The 27,748-nt window shown below is 44.8% G+C and overlaps 1 protein-coding gene across 3 annotated transcripts; it reads left to right on the top strand.

Annotated features, from left to right (window-relative positions):
* Positions 1-17: 17 nt before the first annotated feature.
* mbd6 (methyl-CpG binding domain protein 6) lies at positions 18-27,669 on the top strand. Of its 3 annotated transcripts, none has more exons than XM_061671375.1 (13): positions 18-519; positions 1,117-1,334; positions 8,691-8,830; positions 9,583-9,685; positions 10,753-10,924; positions 11,762-14,137; positions 15,288-16,255; positions 17,390-17,498; positions 17,613-17,758; positions 18,236-18,940; positions 21,636-21,688; positions 21,785-21,857; positions 26,404-27,669. In XM_061671375.1, exons 3-13 carry the CDS (start codon positions 8,715-8,717, stop codon positions 26,473-26,475), a joined length of 4,893 nt encoding a protein of 1,630 aa, XP_061527359.1. In that variant the 5' UTR covers positions 18-519; positions 1,117-1,334; positions 8,691-8,714; the 3' UTR covers positions 26,476-27,669. The 3 variants fall into 3 exon arrangements, with proteins under 3 accessions (XP_061527359.1, XP_061527369.1, XP_061527378.1); XM_061671385.1 differs by having other exon boundaries at positions 18-232; XM_061671394.1 differs by lacking the exon at positions 26,404-27,669 and adding an exon at positions 23,303-23,562.
* The last annotated feature ends 79 nt before the right edge of the window (positions 27,670-27,748 follow it).

The following is a 27,748-nucleotide window of genomic DNA, read 5'->3' on the forward strand; positions in this document are numbered from 1 at the left end:
TTATTATTATTTTTTTTTTATTTTTTTTTTTTACTGGGAATCTAAAATTAAAAAAAACAACAACAACAAGGCAACTGTGAATTTGGGATTACATGGCTCGCGATGGTTATCGGAATACATTTGCAAGGAAGAGGGCCTAGAAGTACAAAGACGAAAGCAACGTCTTGGCCAAGTGTCCACCGGCAGCGGGACAGCCTCCACTCTTGTCGGGACACTCCAAAATCCAAATCAAGTAAATTCAGCCAGCTAGCTCCGCTTCGCTAGCCTCTCCGCTCGCTAGCGTTAGCCGCCGTCAAATTGCGGCGTTATTGCCCTTTGTGTGTACGTTGAACTCGCAGACGTTGCTCCCACGTCCGCCGCTCGTCGCACGAATACGCGAGCCGCGGTGGGAGTGTTTCTTTATGTTTGTGTCAACGTCGCATCCGTCAAAAAGCATTCATTAGCCAGCCAGCTAACTTGGGTCGCCTCCCGCGAGCCAGCGAAGGGAACACTTCCAAACTTCGCCCGACGCCGAGAAAGGTGGATAAATTCCCCCCGCCGATCCCCGCAACCTTTGTGTCCGTTAAGGAGCGATCTACTTGCCGTACTTCTAAGTGGTTTGTGGCCTAGTTGCATATTGTGCTGGCTAATGTGCAAGAGTTTAGTGCGCCTGACAGCTGTCACGACAACACTACAAAGTGGACGCGCTTGCTAGCTTAGCTCTTAGCCTAGCATTTTAGCCTGCCGTGTCAACCGTGGAGTTTGTGCATTTCTTCTACCGCGACTCGACACTTGAGACATCTATGACTTCGTCGTTACAGCATTCCGTTTGGTTGACCTTTTAAGCCGGGCTTGCTTTGTTAAAGCGTGTACTCTAGTAGTTGTAAATTCACTTTATTTATGCAGCTGGACACCCATTAAAAGAGGCCCTTTTTTTTTTTTTTTTTTTTAAACACACCCTCCCACTTTAAAGTAGTGGCAGCATGTGATGAACTGATGTTATTCACTTTGTGAAGAAAGTACATTTCATCTAAATATCTCTGACTTGAATAAATCGTACATCTATAATTCTTCTAAATGCTCTGCTACTGTGGGACTTCCCATATTACGTAATCCACCTCCACATTTGTGTTCCAGGCTCCTCATCATCCTCAAATCAGCTCCTCCTCGGATGGGAACTGAATAAACATCTGCGGCGTTCATCCTTCTGAGCAGAGGATCGGTCTGGTTGTTGGGGACACTTTGGACATCGAGTCAGGTCAACTGGCAGTCTGCCTGCTTCTAACCCACCAGCATGTTCATCAGGCAGTCGATACCCTAGCCAAACCCGAGCCTGGCTTCCCAAAGATGACAAGGTCTGCTTATTTTTGTTATATTGATCTTATAATTCAGATACTATAATGGAACCTCCAAAGTAGACATTAGCCATTCCGTCAGAATCGTAACGTAAGCTCAAACTGTCAACATCGTAAAACCTTTGCAGACAGTGGAAAGTAACCAATGATTGGACAGAGAAAGAACTACGCCGCCTGAAATGACAGTGTTGGGCTTCTTTGATCATTAACCAAAAGTGTTTTTTAAACAAATATTTCATTGGTATTACTGGTTAATGTATGGCTGAGTTTATTTTTGTGTAAAAAATTATACTGGGATTTTCTTTCAGTTAAAAGGACCAGGTTTTTTTTATACACCAGATTTAAGATATGATGGGTTTTCCCAACATCTGTTTATATTCCTGCCTGTTAGCAAGATGACTTAAAGCAATCCTTTTAAGAGTACTTTGAATATTTTCAACCTCAATTTGATGGAGAGTCTAGCATTGATGAGAAAGATGACTCTTTGAAAACAAATTTATATTGGATTTTGTGCTTTATATGCTCTGAATGCACCCATCTGTCGGATGTTTTCTTCAAAAACCAAAGGGACTTTTAGTTTTATTATTACTTAAAGTGGCAACATTACAGGATTTACCAAAAATGACAATCTGTCAAAATCCAAAGTCTGGTTGGAATGGCCACTTCAACCTGAGTACAATGCTCTACGAACCCCCCACCACGCACACAGTGGGCAGCTCTTAAAAGTGAAGCCCCACTAAAAGAAATGTATTTTGCCAGGGCTAACTTCTTGCGAGATGGTTAATAATGGCATATAACTCTTCTGTGTAAGTAAATTTAAACAGGTATACAGTGAAACCTCTAAAACGGACTCCGATATAAAGCATATCGGATAAAACGGACCATCGGTACTGAACAATGTGTCCAAAATAGTTTCCATTTGTCACTTAAACTGCCGTTGAGAAACTCTCTTAGTTCCAGAATTGGCCCCTGTTGTTTACTGGCGCTCTGGCGCAAAGCAGGCAGAGAATGGAACTGACGTAGTTCCGGCTCGCAGATATACATTATGACTAGATCCAATTCCAAAAGATGTGTCTCCCATGCCTATTTGGTGGCCATATTGAAATGTGGGGCATTAATGAGGCGGCCACGTGATGATGGTTATATTGATGGTCTATTGTACGTAGAGCCCTGGCAGAGAGCAAGCGCCGTGGCTCTGTGGAACACAGAACACTTTGGAGTCTGGAACATGGTATTTTTGGTACACTAACAGAGTTTTTGTTAAACTGTTCGCCTTTGGCAATGGATTTGGAGTTAGGAAGCGCACTAATTCTTCGCAGCTCATGAAATCGACTCGCCTATGATGAGTACTGTACCTCAACCATCTAACGATGACCGAGCACACCGGTGTGCTAAGTTTGGATAAAATGTGAAATTTCCAATCTTTTTTTTTTTTTTTTTTTTTTTTATATAAATATTTATCAAGAACAACTCTATACAGTCCTTGGCGTTTTAGGCCACAAAAAAACCTACAAAACAATAATTTTGTACTGTAACATAGGTGCATATGGCATCCAAATAAAGTGCTTCGATGTAACGGACAATCGGCTATATCGGACGACCCGTCCCTATTAGTCCGTTCTATCGAGGGTCCGCTGTATATTGTTTTGTATCAACTTGTTTATTAGTGGTTCTGCTGTTTAACTAATGCTAATGTGCAGTCACCTTTTGTGTGCCTTTGTGGGACTAGGACAAACTGTCTGTTCAGAGTTGTGCTGTTGATATAGCCCAATATCAGCCGTCTGTCGGAGGTGGGGCACCAGCCAGCGCCGCTGGTAAGGGATCCCTTTGCGACGGCCGCTGACAGCCACACGTTGTTGTTGCACTGTTAAAGCGGTTCCAAATCGCCTTTTGTTCCCGTTCCAAGATTGTCCCTCTTCGCTTGGGTGTGTACGGGCATACCGCAGCGTACTTGTTCAACTTGAGTTGTTCACAAATACATACATATTTTACAGATATGGCAGGCCATTGCACAATGCCATCGAGGGGGCCGCTCAGCGTGCGAGCAACGAGTTACTTCATCTCGCTCGCAGCCGTGGCAAGTGGGCCACGCGCGCCCGTTCCGGCCATTCATCATAAAGAGACGATGCTCTTCTCTTGTGGGAGCATTAGAACAAGCGCTCGCGCAAGTGCGACCACATGAAATAGTCACTCGCGAGCACACTCAAAAAGGTTGCATATGTCACCATTTTGGTTGCAGTCTCAAGCCCAGTATTTGTTGAAAAACGCACCTAATCACAGAATATCATCTTATTTTTTGGCTCTTTCTCTAACACACCAAATTGTCACAAGATGGCGCCAAGGCCCTGGCTAAAAGGGAAGTAGTAATTGGCGTCAAGGAAGTATTAAAGTGATACAGCTTGGCTTCTAAGATCTGTATTTCAGGGAGGAGCTAAGTTTAGCCTAGGTTGTTGGCAAAAGTGACATTTTTCCATGTGTATAGTGGTGTGAAAGTGTTTGCCCCCTTCCTGATTTCTTATTTTTCTGCATGTTTGTCACACTTAAATGTTTCCCATCATCAAAAAAAATTCAATATTAGTCAAAGACAACACAAGTAAACACAATGCAGTTTAAAAAATATATATTATTAAGGGAGGACAAAATGCAAACCTACAGAGTCAGAATCATCTTTATTTGCCAAGCATGTCAAAAAAACACAAGGAATTTGTCTCCGGCAGTTGGAGCTGTTCTCGTACGACAACAGACAGTCAATTGACAGAGAACACTTTGGAGACATAAAAACATAGTGACTGAGCAATAAAAGGTTACAAGTTATTTGGTAATGCAGGTACAGTTTTGTTCTATTTATTGATTTATTTTTTGACAATTCATTTTGTTTTTCTTCAGCCATTTAGAGGTGGACCTGCTGGTGCTTTTGGGCTCATTGTCCTGCTGCAGAACCCAAGTTCGCTTCAGCTTGGGTCACAAACAGATGGCCGGACATTGTCCGTCAGGATTTTTTGGTAGACGGCAGAATTCATGGTTCCATTTATCACAGCAAGTCTTCCAAGTCCTGAAGTAGCAAAACAGCCCCAGACCATCCCACTCCCACCGCCATATTTTACTGTCGGTATGATGTTCTTTTTCTGAAATGCGGTGTTACTTTTACCAGATGTAATGGGACACACAGCTTCCAGAAAGTACAACTTTTGTCTTATCAGAGCACACAGAATTTTCCCTAAAGTCTTGGGGATCATCAAGATGTCTTCTGGAAAAATTGAGACATGCCTTAATGTTCTTTTTGCTCAGCAGTGGTTTTCGTCTTGGAACTCTGCCATGCAGGCTGTTTTTGTCCAGTCTTTTTCTTATGATGAAGTCATGAACGCTGACCTTACCTGAGGCAAGTGAGGCCTGCAGTTCTTTAGATGTTGTTGTCGGGTCTTTTGTGACCTCTTAGATGAGTCGTTGCTGCGCTCTTGGGGTCATTTTGGTCAGCCGGCCCACTCCTGGGAAGGTTCACCACTGTTTGTGGATAATTGCTGTCATTGTGGTTCGCTGGAGTTTCAAAGCTTTAGAAGTGGCTTTATAACCTTTTCCACACTGATAGATGTCAATTACTTTATTTCTCATTTGTTCCTGAATTTCTTTAGATCGCTGCATTTTGTCGACTTCACTTTGTCAGGCTGGTCCTATTTAAATGATTTCTTGTTTGAGAACAGGTGTGGCATTATTAGGCCTGGGTCACTTTTTCCACACAGGGCCGTGTCGGTTTGGATTTTTTTTTCACGGCATTTTGTGTTTACTTGTTGTCTTTGACTAATATTTAAATTGATTGATTGATTGATGGGAAACGTCTGAGCGTGACAAATACGGAAGCCTATTGCATTCACTTGGATTAAAAAAAAAACAAAAAAAACTGTTTTTCTGAGTAATTATTTTGAGGGCTTTGTTTTTTTGAATATTCTTTTCTGTTTTTCAGAGTATTTATTTTCTGTTTTTCTGACTTTTTTTTTTTTTTTTTTTCTCCACGTGTTTTTCTGACAAATTTTTTCGGAGTTGTCGGGACACATCGAACTCGCGCGAGAACCTGCGAACTGCAAGTGACTCTTTGCGGACTCCGTAGTAAGCAACATGACCGGCTTATTTAGTTTGATCAAGTTTTATTTTGATATGGGTTTAAGACACTGGGAGATACGCCTGTCTTTGAGTCACATAGATGGTATTGTTATCAGTCATTTAGAAAAAAAATTGTCAGAAAAATAGGGGGAAAAAAGGGGCGGGGGAATTAGACATAAAAACTGTGAAAAATAGTCAGTCAGAAAAACAGAAAAAAATATTCCAAAAAACAATGAATGCAATAACAGTGAATGCAATAAGCTTCCGTAGAGAAAAAAAAAAAAATCTGAACTCAGGAAGGGGACACTTTTTCACGCCACTTGTTTGCCATTTATTTTTAAGGTTAATGTTGTGAGATGAGTTTGAAAGTGATTCAGAATCATAGTTTCCGGTATATTTATAGTTTAAACTATTTATATAGGCAATTGTCAACATTTTCGTCGGGGTGTCAATTCCGATTTTGTGGCACGGCTCGGTTCCTATCCCCCGTGAATAGCGGTGGTTTTCTGTACCTGGCTGGACGTATATTCCTTGTGGTTTAAATGAGTCCTCTTACTTCATGGCATTTTATTATCTTACGTTCTTATGAGCTAAGCCTTTTATGCTGGCAAAAAGGATGCCTCAGTAGCTCATGATATACAGTGGGTATGTAAAGTTTTCAGACCCCTTACATTTTTCACTTTTTTTTATATTGCATCCCTTTGTTAAAATAATTTAAGTTTATTTGTTTCCTCATTAATATACACACAACACCCTGATACGGGCAGTTCGGTCCCTGTACGACCGGAGTCAGAGTTTGGTCCGCATATCCGGCAGTAAGTCGGACTCGTTTCCGATGAGGGTTGGACTCCGCCAAGGCTGCCCTTTGTCACCCATTCTGTTCATAACTTTTATGGACAGAATTTCTAAGCGCAGCCGAGGCGTCGAGGGGGTCCGGTTTGGTGGCCTCGGTATTGCATCTCTGCTTTTTGCAGACGATGTGGTTCTGTTGGCTTCATCGAGCCGTGACCTCCAACTCTCACTGGAGCAGCTGAGTGTGAAGCGGCTGGGATGAGAATCGGCACCTCCAAATCTGAGACCGTGGTCCTCGGTCGGAAAACGGTGGCGTGCCCTCTCCGGGTCGGGGATGAGATCCTACCCCAAGTGGAGGAGTTCAAGTATCTCGGGGTCTTGTTCACGAGCGAGGGACGAATGGAACGGGAGATCGACAGGCGGATCGGTGCGGCGTCTGCAGTGATGCGGACTTTGTTTCGGTCCGTCGTGGTAAAGAAGGAGCTAAGGTGAAAGGCGAAGTTCTCGATTTACCGGTCGATCTACGTTCCTATCCTCATCTATGGTCACGAGCTGTGGGTCGTGACCATAGGTGAGATCTTGTTCTTCCGAAAGAAGAAGATCCCGGATACGAGCAGCCGAAATGAGTTTGCTCCGCAGGGTGTCCGGGCTCTCCCTTAGAGAGGGGTGAAGTGGCTGGGGAGAGGGAAGTCTGGGCGTCCCTGCTAAAGCTATTGCCCCCGCGACCCGACCTCGGATAAGCGGTAGAAAATGGATAGATGGATGGACAACACCCCATATTGATAGAAAAAAGGGAAGTGTTGAAATTTTTGCTGAGTTATTAAAAAAGAAAAAGTGAAATATCACACAGCCATAAGTATTCAGACGCTTTGCTGTGACACTCATATATTGAACTTTGGTGCTGTCCATTTCTTCTGATCATCCTTAAGATGCTTCTACACCTTCATTGGAGTCCAGCTGTGTCTGATTATACTGATTGGACCTGATTAGGAAAGCCACACCCCTGTCTGGATAAGACTTTACAGCTCACAGTGCATGTCAAAGCAAATGAGAATCACGAGGTCAAAGGAACTGCCTGAAGATCTCAGAGACAGAATTGTGGCAAGGCACAGATCTGGCCAAAGTTACAAAAAAATGTCTGTCTTATGGAGGCCACAGTGGCCTCCATAATCCTGAAATGGAAGACGTTTGGGATCACCGGAACGCTTCTTAGAGCTGGCCTTCCGGCAAACTGCGCAATCGGGAGAGAAGAGCCTTTGTGAGAGAAGTAAAGAAGAACCCAAAGATCACTGTTGCTGAGCTCCAAAGATGCAGTCGGGAGATGGGAGAAAGTTGTAGAAAGTCAACCATCACGGCAGACCTCCACCAGTCGGGGCTTTATGGCAGAGTGGCACGACGGAAGCCTCTCCTCAGTACGAAACACATGAGAGCCCGTGTGGAGTCAGCTAAAAAACACCTGAGGGACTCCGAGATGGTGAGAAATAAGATTCTCTGGTTAGATGAGACCAAGATAGAAATTGTTGGTCTTAATTCTAAGCGACATGTGTGGAGAAAACCGGGCACTGCTCATCACCTGTCCAATACAATCCCAACAGTGAAGCACGGTGGTGGCAGCATCACTCTGTGGGGGTGTTTTTCAGCTGCAGGGACAGGACGACCGGTTGCAATCGAAGAAAAGATGAATGCGGCCAAGTACGTGGATATCCTGGACCAAAACCTTCTCCAGAGCGCTCAAAACCGAAGACCGGTCCGAAGGTTCACCTTCCAACAAGACAATGACCCTAAGCACACAACTAAAATGACAAAGGAGTGGCTTCAGAACAACTCCGTGACTGTTCTTGAATGGCCCGGCCAGAGCCCTGACTTCAACCCAATTGAGCATCTCTGGAAAGACCTGAAAATGGCTGCCCACCAACGTTCACCATCCAACCTGACAGAATTGGAGAGGATCTGCGAGGGTGAATGGCAGATGATCCCCAAATCCAGGTGTGAAAAGCTCGTTGCATCGTTCCCGAAAAGACTCATGGCTGTATTAGCTCAAAAGGGTGCGTCTACTAAATACTGAACAAAGGGTCTGAATACTCGTGGCTGTGTGATATTTCATTTATTTTATTTTTTTTTAATGAATCTGCAAAAATGTCAGCAATTCCGTTCGTCACTATGGGGTGCTGTGTGTACATTGTGGAAAAAAAAACCCAACTTAAATGATTTTAGCAAATGGCTGCAGTATAAAAAAGTGAAACATTTAAGGGGGTCTAAAAACTTTCCGTACCCACTGTATATGCCTCATGACAGTTCAATGCCCTCAAACTTGAGTCAAACAAAAAAACAAAGTTGTTGTTAAATTTGACAGGTTCCTGTAAAAGAACCAGAATCCGTTCTGGAAACATCCCTAAAATATATTGGATTGTTTAATTTGGTAATCTCTGTAATGATTGAAGTGAAGATTTCTTTTGTGTGTATTTCAAGCCGCTGGCAGGCTGCAGCTACAGAATGATGGGAGGAAGTGACACTGGCAGTGGGGACAAGGACGGGGTGGTCACCGCTGCCATACACGTCCCCATCGGCTGGCAAAGGAGAGTGCATGGCGGCCAGGTGGTGTATGTCAGGTGTGGTGATTCAGATTAATATATATGAATAAATATATATTTAGTAATCAAACAAAATCATGAAAAATATAGAATTATACTTCTGAGCCAATCTGCAATTAATGCAATCCTTCCTCTCACCAGTTATTTATTATATCACCTTGCACAGTAGAAATACTCTTCACAGAACAATTGGAAATCAGGAAAGCTTTAGTCATGCAGTGATGTACTATGACATGCAAATGTGCTGATAAGCACACAGGTGTTACATATTTTATTTCATGTTTTTCAGCAATTTTAGAACATCAACATATCTCAATTTAGTTTTAAACCTTTCTTTTTTAATTGGCACCCTGGCGGAGGTCTGCACTCAACTCAGTGCCTTTCCAGTTACATAAGCACCCTGTGTAAAATTTAGTAACTGTTGCAGCAGCAAAAGGAACGTATTCGATGCACGAGCGAATGCAGAACTTTAAATGCAGTGACGTAACATTTAACTGCCTTTTAAATTGGTAGTGAAAAAACAAAAAAATACTCAGCCAACAGAAAGACATTCTGATGTATGTGTCCCATCCACATCACCTTTGGAAACTGAAATGTCATCTAATTACTCATTAGATGTAATTTGAGCTTACCTCAGGGTTAACTTCCTCCTAGTTTTCATGTAACCTGCTTCCTGGAATACACCTTAGGTCCCACTCAAACCACTAAAGTCATCCCTGTTGTAAATCGCGACTAGATACATAAATGTGCATTTGCCTTTGTTTTTGCAGTCCCAGTGGCACTTCTCTGTCCTCCCTGGATGAGGTGAAGACCTATCTGTTGACTGATGGCACCTGCAAATGTGGTCTGGAGTGTCCACTTGTCATCAACAAGGTGAATCTGTTTGCTTGCTTGTGGTATCTTGTATTTGGTGAGAATGGACAAAGTGAAAAAAAGTGATCACATGTAGCTCAGTCTGTGAAAATAAATAAGAGTTAGTGGTCTGCTTCTTGAGCACTCTTGCAGTCCCTTTAAGCAAAGAAAGAATTTCCCTCACAGGATGACATAGGATAAAAGAAAAGTAGATAAAAGAAAAATATATTTATTCTCATATATTAATCTGAATCAACACACCTGACATACACCACCTGGCCGCCATGCACTCTCCTTTGCCAGCCGATGTTTTTGGAGTAGTTCTTATGTGAACTACTCAAAAAAACATTAGGAAACACATTATGGTGCAACTCCGAGTCAATCACAAGTGCGGTACATCAACTTGTCCAGTTAAGAAGAGTACAGTAGTAAGTTTGCTTTTCCCTCCGCTTCGTAAAAGGCTTCAATTCGGCACCGAGTGGGGGAGTAGGGAGGAGCCGCCCCCTTTATTTTTTGAGCGGTATATATTAAAAGTCAGTATCATGACCAGAAAAGGGTAACAAACTTAACATTGAATTATTTCCGATGGATTTATCGTGGGCGGCACGGTGGCCGACTGGTTAGAGCGTCAGCCTCACAGTTCTGAGGACCGGGGGTTCAATCCCTGGCCCCGCCTGTGTGGAGTTTTCTCCGGGCACTCCGGTTTCCTCCCACATCCCGAAAACATGCAAGGTAGGTTAATTGAAAACTCTAAATTGTCCGTAGGTGTGAATGGTTGTTTGTTTATGTGTGCCCTGCGATTGGCTGGCAACCAGTTCAGGGTGTACCCCGCCTCCTGACCGATGATAGCTGTGATAGGCTCCAGCACACCCGCGACCCTAGTGAGGAGAAGCGGTTCAAAAAAATGGATGGATGGATGGATGGATGGATTTATCGTGGTCCATCTTATGTGGTCCATCTAACTCATTGGAATGTTTTCTATACAGTATGCTTTGACCTGTTCAGACACTTGAAATGTTATTCAACTCTCAAAAGAATATATTATTCAGTGTCAGTACAACAACATGGTCTGTTTTCACTTCCAACAGGTTTTCAACTTTACTGTGGGGGTGAAGGTGGAGCAGCACAAGCAGCCTTTAGGCAAAGCAGAGCAGGACATGACCAAACTGTGCAATCATCGCAGGAAAGTGGTGGCAATGGCCGCTCTGTGTCGCAGTATGCAGGCGTCACAGCTGCCCTTTGCTCAACTTCATCACCCCGGTGAGGCCTACCGAGTGGAGTAGAATAGATCTCTATTTTGTCATTGTCTCAGGTATTCTTGGCTCCATTTCTCCACTAATGAAGCGTCCTGTTACGGTACCACAGCAGTGCATTTCTCTTATGCACTGTACAGGCAAGAACAATCAACCTCCACTTAATCCAACTGCTACATTAGTGTAACATTAGGATTGAGTTGAATCGATTTGTTATGCCTGGAGAGCGAGGTGTGAGGATGACATGCTGAAGAGGCCACTGTTACCATAACACAGGTCACTTGTGAGCTGAGTTCAGTAAACGGAGTCTGTGCAGTATGTGTAACGGATACAAAGTATGTTAGCCAAACCTCACTCCTTATTAACCTTAAGAGTAGCGGCAGCAGGTGCGTTAGCAGACCGGGCTCTTAGCCTGCTCGCTAGCGCATTCGACTCGCAACCCGGTGGTAATGTGGGTTCACGCCTTGAGCGGGACAGTACAGGATGACCATCTTAATTTTTGTGTTTACAGTGAAATTGACAAAAATCTGTTCAATTGCTAAGTTAGTCACCCGATTTTGACTGGATGCCTCGATCACCTCTGTTCAGAGAAAATAAACCTATGCTGGAAACAAAGTTTATTTATCCAAGGGTGTCAAGACTTGATCAAAACAAAAGCATGATGGGCCTGTCTTGAAAGTCTTTGCTCAACTTTAAGACAAAGTGAACAGGGATTCATTTGATAGTTTCTGAATCTGGAAAGTTAAAATAGTCATCAAATGATCTTAGGAGGTTGTCATGAGAAAGCAACAATATCTTTTCACATTTTCAACCATCAAATGTTTTTGTGTTGTCCCCCCAACAGAGGCGAGCAAGGGAGTGGGCAATTCCAACCCAAAGAAAGCACTTGTTGAGCGGGAAGAAGAGGACTGGGGCATTTACCATCCCAAATTTCATCCGGCTCCTGCACGACCTCAGAATAGTGCCCACCCTATCCCTTGCGCCAGCCCCAATTCCTCTCACAAGTTTATTTATCCTTTTAATGGTTCCTCCCCAGGTCCTCACACAGGCACACACTCTCATCATCCCCTTGATGCTTTGCGAAGGCCTCATCACCCTCCTCTTCCTCAGACTTCCAACAGCCCCCCATTCCCTGCTTACCATGTTGCCCAAAGGTCACCCTGTACTCCCACCCCTCAAAATGTCAGTGAAAGTCAAAAAATGCCCCTAACCCCTGAAACTCCTGCTTCGCCTCTCGTAAGGCCCCTATCTTCACCTCCTTGCTCCTCTCCTAAAAGCTTCGTCATCGGAGGAAGAGTATCACAAAATCAAGCACAGCATCCACATGGGGCGGTAGGGGGAGGATCTGCCCTCTCCCCTTCTCCCATCCGCTCTCCCTCTGTCCACAACATGAATTGTGTGTCTCCTCATCAGCGGTCCCATCACCTTTCGGCCTCCCCCTCTCATGCCTCTGATCAGGGTGGAAGCTCAAATTCAGCTGCCGAAGGACTAACGGCAAGTAATTTGTCACGGAGGAAAAAGTCCTGCTCTTCCTCTCCACACTCCCCTCTTCTTTGTGGTTCGCCAAACCCTAGCCCCCACATCTTCAAGTTCAAGCTGGAAGACATCTTGGAACAGTTTAAGAATTCTGGCAACAGTAGCACGAATAACCACCTCACAAACCCCAACATACTGACCAACCAAAGCAGTCACAATCCTAATGCTCAGCTTCTGAAACCCTCGAAGAGTACAGCTAGTCCCAGCACAGTAGCACCAGGTTTTGGATTGAACTCTGTGGGGATGTCCAGCGCAACTCTGGGGCCGTTTTTGAATCACAACAGTCACCAGGGCCAGCTGCCACCCTCAACTTCTTTTCCTGCCAGTAGTCTGCTCTCTGCGGCTGCTAAGGCTCAGCTGGCTAGCCAGGTAACCCAGGGCCAGAGCTCAAATGTAGCTTGTAGCCAAACAAGTGTGTCCTCTTCCCTGGAAATCTTGACAGAGGCACAGCAAAAACAGTCAACAAATGTAACAAACAGCACTTTAAAAAACAGCCACCTTTCCTCCCCCATTGCTGCCTCTAGGTCTCACTATCGCTCGCTGGCAGCAGCCTCTTCTGTCCTCTTTCCTTCACCCCAGTCCCTGGCACAGTCCCTGGCTTCTGCCTTGCCCCAATTGCCTCCCAAAACAGAGCAAAATTCGTCGCACAGGAAGAGGCGACGGCGATCTCCCACTGTTCTCAGCATGATCAGAGACACCCAGCAGCTCACCAATGGGCCACAGAAGACCCCTCCTGGGGACTCTGGTTCTGCTACTGCTATGAACCTATCATCTTGGACTTTCCCTCGCTCTTCCTCTACCTCAGATGTGCAGATTAGTGTCACGTCCGAGCACCATCATCATCTGCCACCGGTGCCAACATCCAAGTTCCTGACTTCCAAACAGACAGCACATCTTTCTGGACCTCCTCGACAGGGAGAATCCGTGGATATCACTACAGGCTTGGCACCGACGTCCCTTAGCTTGGATCCTCCAACCCAGCCCCTCTCTGCTCTGTTGCACTTACTCAGTGTACAAAATGCTCAGGCCACAGCCTCTGCTTCCAACCCTGCTACAGCACATTTGGGATCTTTGTCTGTTGAAGGAGGTGGACACACTAAGACGCCGAACCCCTCACTACCACCCTGTTCGGTTAGCCCTCAATCCAGTGGCAACCACCCGCAGTCTCCGTCACCGTGCCGAACCAGTAACACTAACACAATACCGTTGGTTCCAGAGATGCTTTCTCCCCCTCGTACCTCCTCTCATTTCAGATCAGTGCAGTCACAATCTCAGTCTGTCAGACTAAGTCCTCTACAAAGACATTCTCCTACTTCCTCAATACTGTCGCGCTCAAATTTAGCTTTACACAACAGCAGCAGCCCATTTGTACATGTAACACCTACTCCTCTAGACGGGCATCATCCAACGGAGAATCACATTCCAACAACTGACACTGTTTCCCGGGTACTTTCACCGGAAGCATCGCCACAGAGCACGATCAGTAATGGCTCGTCCACATCAGACCTGTGTCACTCACAAGGCAGTGTTTCTGTGGCGTTATCCACCTCGCCAAAGCCTCTTGATCTTAGCAACCATGTTCTAGCCCTTCTTGCAGCATCATCAACTGTACGGCAGGAGGAAGGCAGCTTAGCTGACCATACAACAGATGTAGCGATGTCTTCCCAAGAAAATCACACCGCAGGTGAGTCATTTGTGCAGGATTTACAGTGCCACCGGAAAGTGTTCCACACCCTTTCACATCTTCCACATTTTGCTATGTTACAGACTTATTGTAAAGCTGATTTGAGTCGTTTTCTTGGAGAGAAAAAAATAAAATGCATAAAATAGCCCATAATGACAAAGTAAAAACACATTTGTGTCAATTTATAAAACATGTAAACATTCAAACGTAATGGGTACATACATATTTACACCCGCAATTGCATATCGACATATTACGATTACAGAATGATCACGTTTATCCGTACCACTGTGATCTTGCTAAAATAAATGGGAAAAATGGCATTCACTCAAAACATTGCAACAGACTATTCTGCATGCAAACATACAAATATAAACAGCAACCCTATACACTTTTTGCACAATAGAAATGTAAGAAACTTTGCTTTAAGACCCATAGTTCACCTCGAATTCACCTTCTCCTGGCCGAATCAGTTTATGGTTTGTAAACAATAACCACCCACCGAGCAGACCAAAATGGATCAAAACAAACCACATGACATCGTTCTCCCCTTTGATTGGTCATGAGAATGTAAACAGGAAGGTTTGCTGTATGGACTAGCGAGTAATACAACCGGAAATTCCAAATTTCTAAATAGTTACAACATACCAGCAAATTAGCCAAACACACTGAAAAAGAACGACTTGAACACATCTGCAATGATGTGATGAAAAGCCGACATGCCAATATTATCACACGCCAAGGCAGTCTGTGATGATGCTATCTGCAAACACGCTAAACAAAGACATATCAGTGACGTCAACGCTCTAATCTGTGTACATGCCGCTTGTGTGTACGTCACCATTAATGAGTTTTGCGCGCGGCGGGAGCATATCGATAACAACTTGTTTGATGCTGCGAGCTGCCGATGCTATCGCTAATGTTCCTGCAGACTGCAAAGAGGTGCTGGCTTTACAGCCGTTTAGACAGCTGCTACTCTCAGAGACACCAAATACCGTATTAACAATAATTACACTTTTTAATGGTAATGCACCATTAATGTTGTTACACATTATTTCATCGTAGTTCCCCAGTATTTCTGAGACAACCTGATGCAACTGATTAAGGCCATTTACACAGAGATGACGATGTTTTTGCTGTTGTTTTCCAGGATCCGGTGAATCTGGACGTTTGGACGTTAAGAGCTCCACATCAACAAAACCTCCCACACCCACCAGCCCAGAAGTCGTCGCCTCCTCTCAGCTCGGGGATGACAGTCCTCAGACACCTTCAGCTCTGAGCGACTCGACTGCTCCTCTGCCCTTGGCAGAGGCCTTCCCGTTCATGAACCAAGATCAGCTGCTTCAGCTGCTGTCTTCCTCAGGAGGCCTGCCATCCATCCTGGACCCTACAGTCCTGTCCTCGTTACACCTCGGAGGGCTGTGGTTGGGTGGGCAAAATGCACATGTACCTCCTGCCACCGCTGCAACACAAAATCTTGCAGAGCAGCAGCCATTACTGATACAACCGGAGACGCAGCAGCAAAGCCAGGATCAGCAACAGAAGCAGCAACAAATGAACAGCAATCCTCTCTTTCCGTTGTTGCCCCTGTTAAGTGGTGTGCAAGGGGACTTGCCTCTGAGTCTTTTGGGTCTTCTGAACCCAATCCCACCTCCAGTCTCAGCCTCTGCCACAGGACAAGAACCTGATTTGGGGCTCACAGAAAAACCAAGTCTTCAAGCTCTGCTTATGGCTTCCTTGCTGTTTGGGCAACACCAGGCGCCACTGTTACCCCTATCTGGACTGAGTCAGCTGGGTCAAGTCAGCCTGGAGGTTCCTCTTCAGCAGCCGCCACAGCTCCCCGCCACTTTAGAGGGCCTCACCCTGGACAAGGCTGCTGCTCTCCTGGATCAGTCAACTCTACACGGGCCGGGGCTTCTGGAAGTCACCCAGGGCCTTCCCCTCCCGCCTGGAGCGGAGGGGTCTATTCAAACTCTGCAGTCTCTGCTTCTTCCGGCTACCCTTCCGCCTCACCCAGCTACCTTCCTGCCTTTTAGCTCCGCCCTCCTCCCAGCTGCTCTGAACACAGCTGACCTACCCCATAACCAACTAACTCCTGTTCAGCATACCCAACCTCAGGTAGGCTCCCTGTCTCCTTAGGTTCTTTCCTCTTACATCCTCATAAGTTTCCTTCGATAAACCCATGAATTTATTTCCTTTGTGGGTTCATTATCTCTATTAGTCCTGTATTTTCCATAATTACCTGTGTGTTGGTGATGGTTACATAATGCGAATATAGAAAAGTGCATCTTTGAGTTTTTTCCTTTATGTACTGTAATGCAAGTTCTTAGGCCACCTATAACGGCAGTTGCATTTTTTTCTTTCATTTTAAAATGCAGTACTGGGGCAGATAATTAGTGTTACAGTGACAAGCTATTTACAAAACCCTTACTTTATTTGGCTGAGGTCTGTGTGCTACTGAATAAAATTATAGTGAGACTGTAAATTATACAGTGCCTTGAAAAAGTACTCATACCCCTTGAACTTTGTCCCATTTTCCCACTTTATGAACACAAACGTAAATGTTTTAAATTGATATTTTATGTGATCGACCAACACAATGTAGTACATAATTGTAAAGTGGAACGGAAATGATACATAGTTTTCAAAATAAAAAAATCTGAAAAACGTGGCGCGCATTTGTATTCAGGCTCCCTGAATCAGTACTCTGGAGAGCCGCTTTTCGCTGCAGTTACAGTTGCAAGTCTTGCGGGTTATCTTTACCTATTTTGTACAACGAGGCACTAAGATTTTTGCCCATTCGTCTTTACAAAATAGCTCAAGATCAGCCAGATTAAATGGGGAGTGTGTGTGAACAGCAATTTTCAAGTCTTGCAACAGATGCTCAATGGGATTTAGTTCTGGACTTTGACTTGGCCTTTCTAACACATGAATATTCTTTGATGTGTTTGTACACTTTTCATATTTATATTTGCTTCAGATTTTGAAAACCGTTTATCATTTTTGTTCCACTTCACAATTGTGTGTTACTTTCTGTTTAGTCTTTCACATCAAATGTCAACAAAATACATTTGCGTTGGTGATTCTAAGCTCTCAGAATGTGAAAAGGTGAGAGGGTATGGCTATGAATACTTCCTCAAGGCACTGTACATACATCTGTACACGCATGCATACAAATCCTATGGTGGCCGAAGACTTTTTTTCGTTTTTTTTTCTGTATGTAAATTTGATGAATGGATTGCGATTCTACAGGAACTGTCTGACGCTGGTGTGGACACCCTCATCCCCCTTTCTCTCCAAGGCAAAGAAAACCCCCTTCTCCAGCAATTACTTCCTACTTTGCTTAACCCTGCTGTGTTAGGTGAGTTTGTGATCAGTAATACGTAACTCTAAGGCTGCATGTCCCATGGTTCTTAAAAACTATTGGCTACTCATGTCCCATTATATTACGTATTTATGGAACACTACTTTGTAGGAGACATTTCTGGCATCGCCGGGCTCCATAACATGGTGGGTATTGGAGCCGGTTCCATCCTCTTACCCTCGGTCCAGACCTCATCTTTGGGCATGCCTCTCCTGCAAGGTCCTGATGGAACCATCAACTTGCTTAACAACGTACAGGTAAATCAATAACTGACCTATTAGTAAAAAGTTCAATGTAATCTCAGACACAACATTAGGTACACCTTCACAATGTAATTGGCTTTCATATACGCCAGGGCCTCTTTCTGTGAGTTTTCAGTGGAGATGACATACTGTTAAGAGAAGCACATTGCTTTGTTGATTTTTTTTTTTTAGCATTAGCTTTGAGAGTCCACAGGAAAAGAAAAGACCTTGTTGTTCTTGCGCTACCGACATCGACGGGACTTAGGTCTCTTGATGTTTGCGGACAATGACTGTAACTTGAATGAGCACTAAAGCTGCGTCTCTGAGTTGATCTGTATAGTGGGAGCACTTCACTCATAACCTTTGACTTTTCTGTCACAGATGATTCACTTTTATAATGTGAGTTGGAATTCAAAACAATCGCTGGTTGGTAAAACTGTATCGTCTATGGCCAGCGTTACTTTCTTAACTTCTATTTTTATCTTCCTCAAGCTAAATCTCGCGCCATCCTCTGAGGGAGAGAAGTCCGACTCATTGCAGGAAACACAGAGCCCCGCCTCTCACGGTGACATTCCAGCCTCTCAGATCTCTCCCGAAGAGGTTGCTAGTCCGGCTCCAACACCTGCCCAAGAACCAAGCCGACCGCCACAGCGAGGCTCCGATGGCAGGCCAGTTATCGACCCCTACACCTCATTCATGGATACAATTTACACCTCCTTCCTTCAAATCAATGCTAAAGAGCAAGAAGACGGGGTCCCCTCTGGGCCGTCTGACCCTACGTCACCTTTCTGTGCCTTACCGCCTGTCACGTTCCCCATGGAGCGCCACACCCTCTCCACGCCTGCCCCGACTCAGCAGCAGGCGAGTGCCCCGGTCTCCCTCAGCCCACGGCGCGCTTGCTCCCTGCGAAACCCCGACTTGTCACGCCTCAGCTTGGAAGCGACAGCCCATTCTCCAGCCCAGGGTACACCCAAACCCACCGAGGATGTGGCCGCATCGCCTTTACAAAGAAAACCAGTCATGGTTGAGGGACACACCCACCCAGAGCCTCCTTTGCCATCCATATACTTGGAGGAAGCTAAAACAGACTGTACTGGTGTGGAGAGACAGGCAGGTTATCTGAGTCCCAGGAATGGTTGCAGTGGGAGGCCCCATGAGGATGCACCAGGGACATTGCTACGCAGTGAACAAGGAAGGGTGAGTGCCTGCCATTTCTGTTTTCAATCAGGCTGGTCTAACTTCCAAAGCCCACCACAATGCCACGTACCAAGACTATTGAACAATATTCACATTTTGTCTGCGGAACCTATCGTCAAGTATTTGCTGCAAAAGGCACACATTTGCATTTGTAGCGTTCTTTCTAGAACACTCCTAGATGCCCCCAAAGGCCCTGGCTAATAGCAATGGAGTAATTAGGGACAAGTAAGTACAGTTGTGCTCAAAAGTTTGCATACGCTGGCAGGATTTGTGAAATAATGATTTTGATAACTGAAGTCACCCAAAGGGCGCTGATCAAAGGTTTACGTACGTACCTTTGAATGTTTGCCCTAATAATATACACACGTTGACAAGTTTAATTAGCTAGCTATTAAAGGGGAGTTTGCTGTGTGAAAACCGCTTCCAGGATTTGAATGTAGCCTTACTACACTTATCTCTCTCCCCCCTCGAGTCTTTGACGGAAGCCACGCCCCTCACTAACGTGCTCGAGCGCGTTTCTCAAACATGGACGTTCATAATGGCAAGCGTCATGCGATTATGTGCGTTGTAGTGATAAAAGGTCACACAGAACGCTGTCCAGTTTCTGCAAAATAGCAGCGTTACCAAGTCACCCTGTAAACAAAACAGTTGTTAGCCATAGCTGTTACATTGGTAGCATGACGGATTTGTCATGGAGTGTTACCATAATACTAAATGTTAATGGTTTGCAGTTTTATTTTTTGGAATGTACAGTCAATTAAAAATCAAAAAGAGGTGATAAACGTAGCTGTTGAGCAGAAATGTTGCTAATTGTGTCACATCCGAATCCTCACAGCTGCGTGAGGTTGCTTCTCCTTTACGAGTCTTATGCCCAGTTGTTGGCAAATGAGGGCTGGGCATTTTTTTTTTTTTTTTTTCCATTTTCTGGAGGTGTTTAATACATCAAAGTTTCAACAAAGTTCCTGAAGCCCAAGGTAGCAAGTCAGCGTGAGGCAGCGGTGGTGTGCCCGCTATGAGGGTGCCTGCGGGTGCACGGCAAATGATTGAAACCTGCTCAGTCACGCCTTTTGTCTCTGAATGGTTTGTCTTCAGGTATGGTGGTGTCTTTTAAATCAAATTAGAGGGCCAAGATGGGCCAGAGAGCGTGCTGATCGAACTTTTATCCTCCAGAAAACCGATGGTCAACAGAGGGATTGAAGTTATTTGGCGCCTTTAAACAACGCTTGCCCGGGAAATTTTATAGGGAGACGGCTGTTGATGCCCCCCCCCAAAACCCGTTTGCCCAATCCCCCCAGGTGGATGCACCCCACCCCCACCCCCACGCCCTTGCACACCACTGGACTGAAGTCTGGAACGCATAGAGGCTGTATTTGACTGCAAAAGATTTGCAACCAAGTATTAAAAAAGGAAAGTTTGATTTATGATCTGAACTGCTTTAAGTCAGCAGTTAAAGCACATCTTGTTTGTTTCATTTCCAATCTATTGTGGTGGTGATTAAAGCCAAATAGATGAATTGTTTCAATGTCCCAATATTTATGAACCTGACTATACGACTATGTGCTAACTTCAAGAATATAGCAGAACATCAAAGGTTGTACAATATGATTGGTCCTTGGTTGCTAGTGAGGTCCATCCATCCATCCATCATCCATCCATTTTCTACCGCTTATCCGAGGTCGGGTCGCGGGGGCAGTAGCTTTAGCAGGAACACCCAGGCTTCCCTCTCCCCAGCCACTTCATCCAGCTCTTCCGTGGCATCCCGGGGCGTTCACAGGCCAGCTGAGAGACGTAGTCTCTCGAGCGTGTCCTGGGTCGTCCCCGGGGTCTCCTCCCCGTGGGACGTGCCCGATCCGAATCAGATGCCCCGGCCACCTCGTCTGGCTCCTCTCGATGGGGAGGAGCAGCGGCTCGACTCTGACATCCTCCCGGACGACCGAGCTTCTCGCCCTCTCTCCAAAGGAGAGCCCGGAGAGCCCGGAGACCCTGCGGAGGAAACCCGTTTCGGCCGCTCGTATCCCGGATCTCGTTCTTTGGGTCACGACCCGCAGCTCGTGACCATAGGTGAGGGGAGGAACGTAGATCGACCGGTAAATCGAGAGCATAGCCTTTCGGCTTAGCTCCTTCTTCACCACAACGGATCGATACAAAGTCCGCATCACTGCAGACGCCGCACCGATCCGCTTGTCGATCTCCCGTTCCGTTCTTCCCGCACTCGTGAACAAGACCCCGAAATACTTGAACTCCTCGACTTGGGGCGGGATCTCATCCCCGACCCGGAGAGGGAACGCCAACCTTTTCCGACCGAGGACCACGGTCTCAGATTCGGAGGTGCCGATTCTCATCCCGGCCGCTTCGCACTCGGCTGCGAACCGCTCCAGTGAGAGTTGGAGATCACGGCTTGATGAAGCCAACAGAACCGCATCGTCTGCAAAAAGCAGAGATGCAATACTGAGGCCACCAAACCGGACCCCCTCTGCCCCCCTCCATGCTGTTGTGGTTCCACTGTAAATCCCAAATGATCACCCAAAGAATTATGGCTGATTACATGATGAAAATTGTGTATTTAAAGCCGGCAATTTCAGATCTTAATGTTTGTCAATGTCGCTTTAACTCGATGGCTAAACCATTGAGATTGACTGTAATGCTGCATTTTTAAGCAACCGACTAATGTCGTAATGATGGATTTTCACCCAAGGAACAATCAGGAGCTGTGTCTGGAGCCCGTCGAGGGAGAAAAAGAAAACAAACGTAAGTTTGCTTACTGAGTAATGCTTGAGCTGAGCTTTTAGATGAGGGTTTTCTTTTCCGTTTTAATGTCACACTGTTGCATATTTTGTGTGTCAGACTGCAGAACGTGTTGGAGGACTTCAGAGACGTGGATGCTACAACAGCACTCGAAGAAACAAAGGCTACTACGGTATTGATTTAAAAATTAGAAAAGAATCTCATTGGGATTGTCCCCCCCCCCCCAACATATTACGATTGTGATTTAAAATGCAATTATTTTTCAAGGTTGTCCTGTGTATTGTTCATTAAACACAAGCGATAAATTAATCTGTATTCCGATAAATATCAGATTTATTATACATAAAATATTTGGTGTTATAGGTTAGGTTTACGCTGAAATAAAGGCAAATGAACCATGAATTAATATGAAAGACAGTTTATCTGCTTCAATTACAGCTATAAACTGACTCAATGTTCACTACGACAGCTTAACAAAATTCTGCTAAACAAAAGTGGCGTAAATGTCAGTATATACACTGGGTACGGAAAGTGTTCAGACCCCCTTCAATTTGTCACCTTTTGTGAAATTGCAGCCATTTGCTAAAATCATTTCAGTTCATTCTTTCCACGTTAATGTACACACAGCACTCCATATTGACAGACAAAAACGGAATTGCTGAAATTTTTGCAGATTTATTAAAAAAGAAAAACTGAATTATCACACAGCCATGAGTATTTAGACCACTATGCCCAAAGTCCGGCCCCCGGGCCAAATCCGGCCCGTGTTCATATTTCCACTGGCCCGAAGCCTCTATCATAAAACCAATAATATGTGGCCCGGCAGTGCAAAATACAATTTTATATTTCACCACAGGATGGCAGTAAAATTGTGGCTGAACTCTCGCGGGGCCGTTTTGCGCATGATCTGTTTTTTGCCCATTTCTAAAATGGCAACTGGAAGTAAGAAAAGGAAAGTTGATAGCGAGGGTCGACGTTTCCAGGACAAATGGTAGTCTGAATATTTTTTCACTGAGTTTCGAAACAACTGCGTCTGCCTAATTTGCCGAGAGACTGTGGCTGTGTTCAAGGAGTTCAATATAAAGAGGCACTACCACATGCTAATTACGACAAGCTAACTGGGAACGAACGCAGTGAACAACGGAAGCAACTGGAAGCCGGTTTAACGGCACAGCGACGCTTTTTCACAAGAGCCAGTGAGTCGAATGAAAACGCAACAAAGGCGAGCTATGAGGTGGCAACGCTGATTGCCGAGCACCGCGAACCTTTTACTGGGGGTGAATTTATTCAAGACTGTGTGATGAAAATGGTGGAGAACATTTGTCCTGAGAAAAAGCAACAGTTCGCCAATGTTTTCCCGGCTCGTAGCACCGTGTCACGAAGGAGCGAAGAAGTTTCTTCTGATATTAAGAGACAGTTGGACGCAAAAGGAGTGGAGTTTGAATTTTTTTCGCGAGCCTGTGACGAAAGCACGGATGCGTCCGACAGCGCTCAGTTCCTGATTTTTTGGAGAGGAGCGGACAGTGAAATGAACGTGCGTGAAGAGCTACTTGACCTCCGGAGCCTTAAGGACCAAACGAGGGAAAGATTGATTTGCTTCTGTTTGTTCCGCCGTAGATGACATAAAATGACAGTGGAATCAAATCACGGGGATTATTACGGATGGCGCACCTGCCACGGTCGGCGAGCACAGTGGATTATCAACCCGAGCGTGTCACAAAGAAAGCGAAGAAGGAGGTAAAGCTACAAAACTCCATTGTATTGTTCACCAAAAAGTTCTACGCGCCAAACCGTTTCCGTGGATCTCAGTGACGTTCCAGCCCACCTGCAGTTGGAGCTCATTGAGCCGCAGCGTGACACGGAGTGTCGCAGCCGGTACCGACGACTCCCTCTTGTCAACTTTTACCAGCAGCTGGATAAAGACAGGTTTGCTAAGAAAATGTTGAGCTCGTTTACTTGTGTGAGAAGACCTTCTCAGTCATGAACATGAATAAGAACCGCGTGAGGACAAGACGAAGTGACTCCCACCTGCGTGACATCTTGCGCATTAAAACCACCGCTTTTGAGCCAGACCTGCTCCATTTGCTGCAGTATCGCCCTTCACATGAATGCAAACATGTTGTTTGTTGATTCTGATGAATAAAGTTTGAGTTTGAGTCAAATTTCATAAAAATGCTTTATTTTGCATTTCATTCATTTTTATTTGAACCTTCATTTATCCAGGTCAGGCAGTTATCCGATCTACTTAGCAGCCGCCTGCATAGTAAAACAGGAAACTAAAAATACAAAAAAGCATTCCCCTCGTCGGTAGCATGTCAAATGAATGCTGGCCCGCATGACAATTTTTTTACGGCAATGTGGCCCCTGAGCCAAAAAGTTTGGGCGCCCCTGATTTAGACCCTTTGCTCAGTATTTAGTCGAAGCACCCAGCCATGAGTCTTCTTGGGAATGATGCCGTTTTTCACACCTGGATTTGGGGATCATCTGCCATTCCTCCTCGCTGATCCTCTCCAGTTCTGTCAACTTTGGTGGGCAGCCATTTTCAGGTCTTTCCAGAGATGCTCAATTGGGTTGAAGTCAGGGCTCTGGCCGGGCCATTCAAGAACAGTCACGGAGTTGTTCTGAAGCCACTCCTTCGTTATTTTAGCTGTGTGCTTAGGGTCATTGTCTTGTTAGAAGGTGAACCTTAGCCCCGGTCTGAGGTCCTGAGCACTCCGGAGAATGTTTTGGTCCAGGATATTCCCGTACTTGGCCGCATTCATCTTTTCTTCGATTGCAACCGGTCTTCCTGTCCCTGCAGCTGAAAAACACCCCCGCAGCGTGATGCTGCCACCACCGTGCTTCACTGTTGAGACTGGATTGGACAGGTGACAGGTTTTCTCCACACATGCCACTTACAATTAAGGCCAAGTTTCTATCTGGGCCTCATCAGACCAGAGAATCTTATTTCTCGCCATCTGGGAGTCCTTCAGGTGTTTTTGAGCAAACTCCACACGGGCTTTGATGCGTCTCGCACCGAGGAGAGGCTTCCGTCGGGCCACTCTGCCATAAAGCCCCGACTGGTGGAGGGCTGCAGCGATGCTTGACTTTCTCGTACTTTCTCCCATCTCCCGACTGCATCTTTGGAGCTCAGCCGCAATGATCTTTGGGTTCTACTTGACCTCTCTCACCAAGGCTCTTCTCCCCCGATTGCTCAGTTTGCCGAACGGCCGGCTCTAGGAAGGGTTCTGGTGGTCCCAAACGTCTTCCATTTCAGGATTATGGAGGCCACTGTGCTCTTAGGAACCTTAAGTGCAGCAGACATTTTTTTGTAACTTTGCCCAGATCTGTGCCTTGCCACAATTCTGTCTCTGAGATCTTCAGGCAGTTCCTTTGACCTCGTGATTCTCATTTGCTCTGACATGCACTGTGAACAGTATGGTCTTATATAGACAGGGGTGTGGCTTTCCTAATCAAGTCCAATCAGTATCATCAAACACAGCTGGACTCCAATGAAGGTGGAGAACCATCTCAAGGATGGTCCTCAGAAGAAATGAACAGCACCCGACCCGAGTTCAGTATTTGAGTGTCACAGCAAAGGGTCTGAAGACTTATGGCTGTGTGATATTTCACTTTTTCTTTTTTAATAAATACAATTTCAATAATTGTTTTTTTCTGTCAATATGGGGTGCCGTGTATACATTAATGAGGGAAAAAATGCACTTGAATGATTTTAACAAAGGGCTGCGATATAACAAAGAGTGAAAACTTTAAGGGGGTCTGAATGTCAGATTACAACAATAATGCAAACAAATGTGTGGTTTTAATCACTTCAACTTTTTATGTTTCATGAAACATAATGTGTAAACGTGGACCGCACTTCTTAAACATTGAACTCATCTGGACAGTCTGAATAAATGAAATATACTATGGAAACACGTTGGTCAATGGTTTTTGTCGAGTGGTATTTGGTCCACTTGGCACACTAGTGGTCTTTTTTTTTTTTTTTTTTTTTTTTTCTAGGCCGTTGTCAGTTGCCAATCAGTGGTTGCCATCTTTGTGAAATGTTCTCAAAAAACAAAACACAAAACCTTTAAATGCCCCTCAAAGGGAAAAAACAATTGATTGGTGAAGTAAATGACCTATTGGACTGCCCACACTGCTCTTCTTACCAATAATGTTCTATTTGCACTAGTTAAGTCGAGATTTTTGGGCAAATGACATCCGTTCGAAACGTGACGGTAATTTTGGTCTCTGAATTTCGGCCTGTACGAGCAATTGTATATTTTGAACTGAAACTTATCAGAAGAAAGGGTTCCACGAATAGCAGATGAGACAATCAAGGAAATACCTGTTAGTTGAGAAATATTTTGTACTGTTTTACTTTAATTGGAAGGCATTTTTTGAGCTGATTTTCTCTCGACGATATCACAGAAAAACGTTCCCCAAAAAGGCAATTTTGTTTCTGACAAGAAAAAGATTCCATCATTGGATTTTCCAAATTCTTGCTGTGTTGTGCTCAGGTTGAAGCGGCGGTTCCGACCAGACCCAGCATTTGAACAGGCTGTCATTTTTGGCAAATCTCGTCACGTTGCTTACTCGATATTGAATGTTCAAAGTGACAAAACTTTCAGCCCTATGTCAACGACACCCAGAAAGCGTTGCTTTTCAACAGCGAGGTCAGATTTCTGATGGAAACTTTCCACTTGATGAACCTTTTTCTCTCGCTCCCGTTGCAGACGGCCCTGTCGAAGCCCGACACATCGGTCCGAGGCAGGAGGAGACGAGGGGTGAGGTCTCAGAGGCGGTGATGGGTGAAGGGAGCTGTCGGTCGCAGCTGTTCGCCAATCACAGATGTCGCTCCCTGGCTCCACCCCTCCACCCGCCGACGTCACCGATGTTTGTTGTTGGTTTGTCATTCACAGCCAGCTGCACGAATTATGCCGTTCGTGCTAACCAACGCCATGGCAACCGGTGGAAAATAAAGCATAGGACGAGCTCTAGTCTGGGGGGAAAGATGATTGAATAGAAAGTTAAAAAAAAAAAAGAAAAGGAAAAAAAAAAAAAAACATGGATATTTTCTCACTCTTCGGTCTAGTTCACACAATAATGGTTGTTTGACGTGATCACAGGTCTTTTAACGATGTTAGCGTCATATCATTTTTCCACAAAAAAGCAAGAGTACTGTTCTCATCAATGTGTTACTGTGAGTCACAATGAAACCCGTCTACTTGAACCATGCTCTCTGTGGAAAGTGTGTATGTAGTTGTGTGTGTGTGTGTGCGTGTGTGCGTGCGCGTCTTAATATGTTGATTGTGTAGGACAACAGTGCTATTGCTGAGCCCCTCACTGTCTGGCCGCGGTTTATTTCGATTTCTGATCGTGTCATGAATGAGACCCTCTGTTTAAATACAGAAAGGACTCTGTAAATCACCCCCATGTTTTCAGAGAGGGCGCTGGACTATTAGACTATCAGATTCTATTTTTTCTTTCATAGTATAAAAGCCACCGTAATCGGGTTTCTTTATTTCCTCCATTCGCAACACGACCATCCATCATTTACACCACCTTTCACGAACAAACAATGGGGATTCTTAAAAGCGGAGCGCCATGATATTTTGTGTGGATTTGATGAGTCTTTGTCCAACTGTAGATTATGGAATAATACTGCCCTCCCATCAAAAATACTGGCATCTCTAGCTGTATTTAACAAAAAAAGCAAACAAAACAAACAAACAAAGTGAAAAAGCAAATTATGCAATTTCTATACACTTGGAGATTTGTATATATGTACAGTTAATGTGTTTTATTATGATTTTATATGGTTTAGAGAAAAGAGATGAGCGCAAACAATTGTGAATTTTTCTGGGAGTATTTTTTTCCTTCCAACCCCTTGCTTTCAATACTTATGTTAAAAAAAGACAATTCAATTGTGGACTGTAGCTTTCTTTTTTTATATGGGAGTCTTTTTTTATTTAATATTAAAACTATTTACAGAAAATCTACTCTGTTGATTTCATTTGTACAATCAGTCACTGACCGTCAAAGTGAAGCACATTCGTACAGTTTTATGTGAAACCAATG

Source organism: Phycodurus eques, chromosome 1 (assembly GCF_024500275.1).
Source record: "Phycodurus eques isolate BA_2022a chromosome 1, UOR_Pequ_1.1, whole genome shotgun sequence".
Classification (NCBI taxonomy): Eukaryota; Metazoa; Chordata; class Actinopteri; order Syngnathiformes; family Syngnathidae; genus Phycodurus; species Phycodurus eques.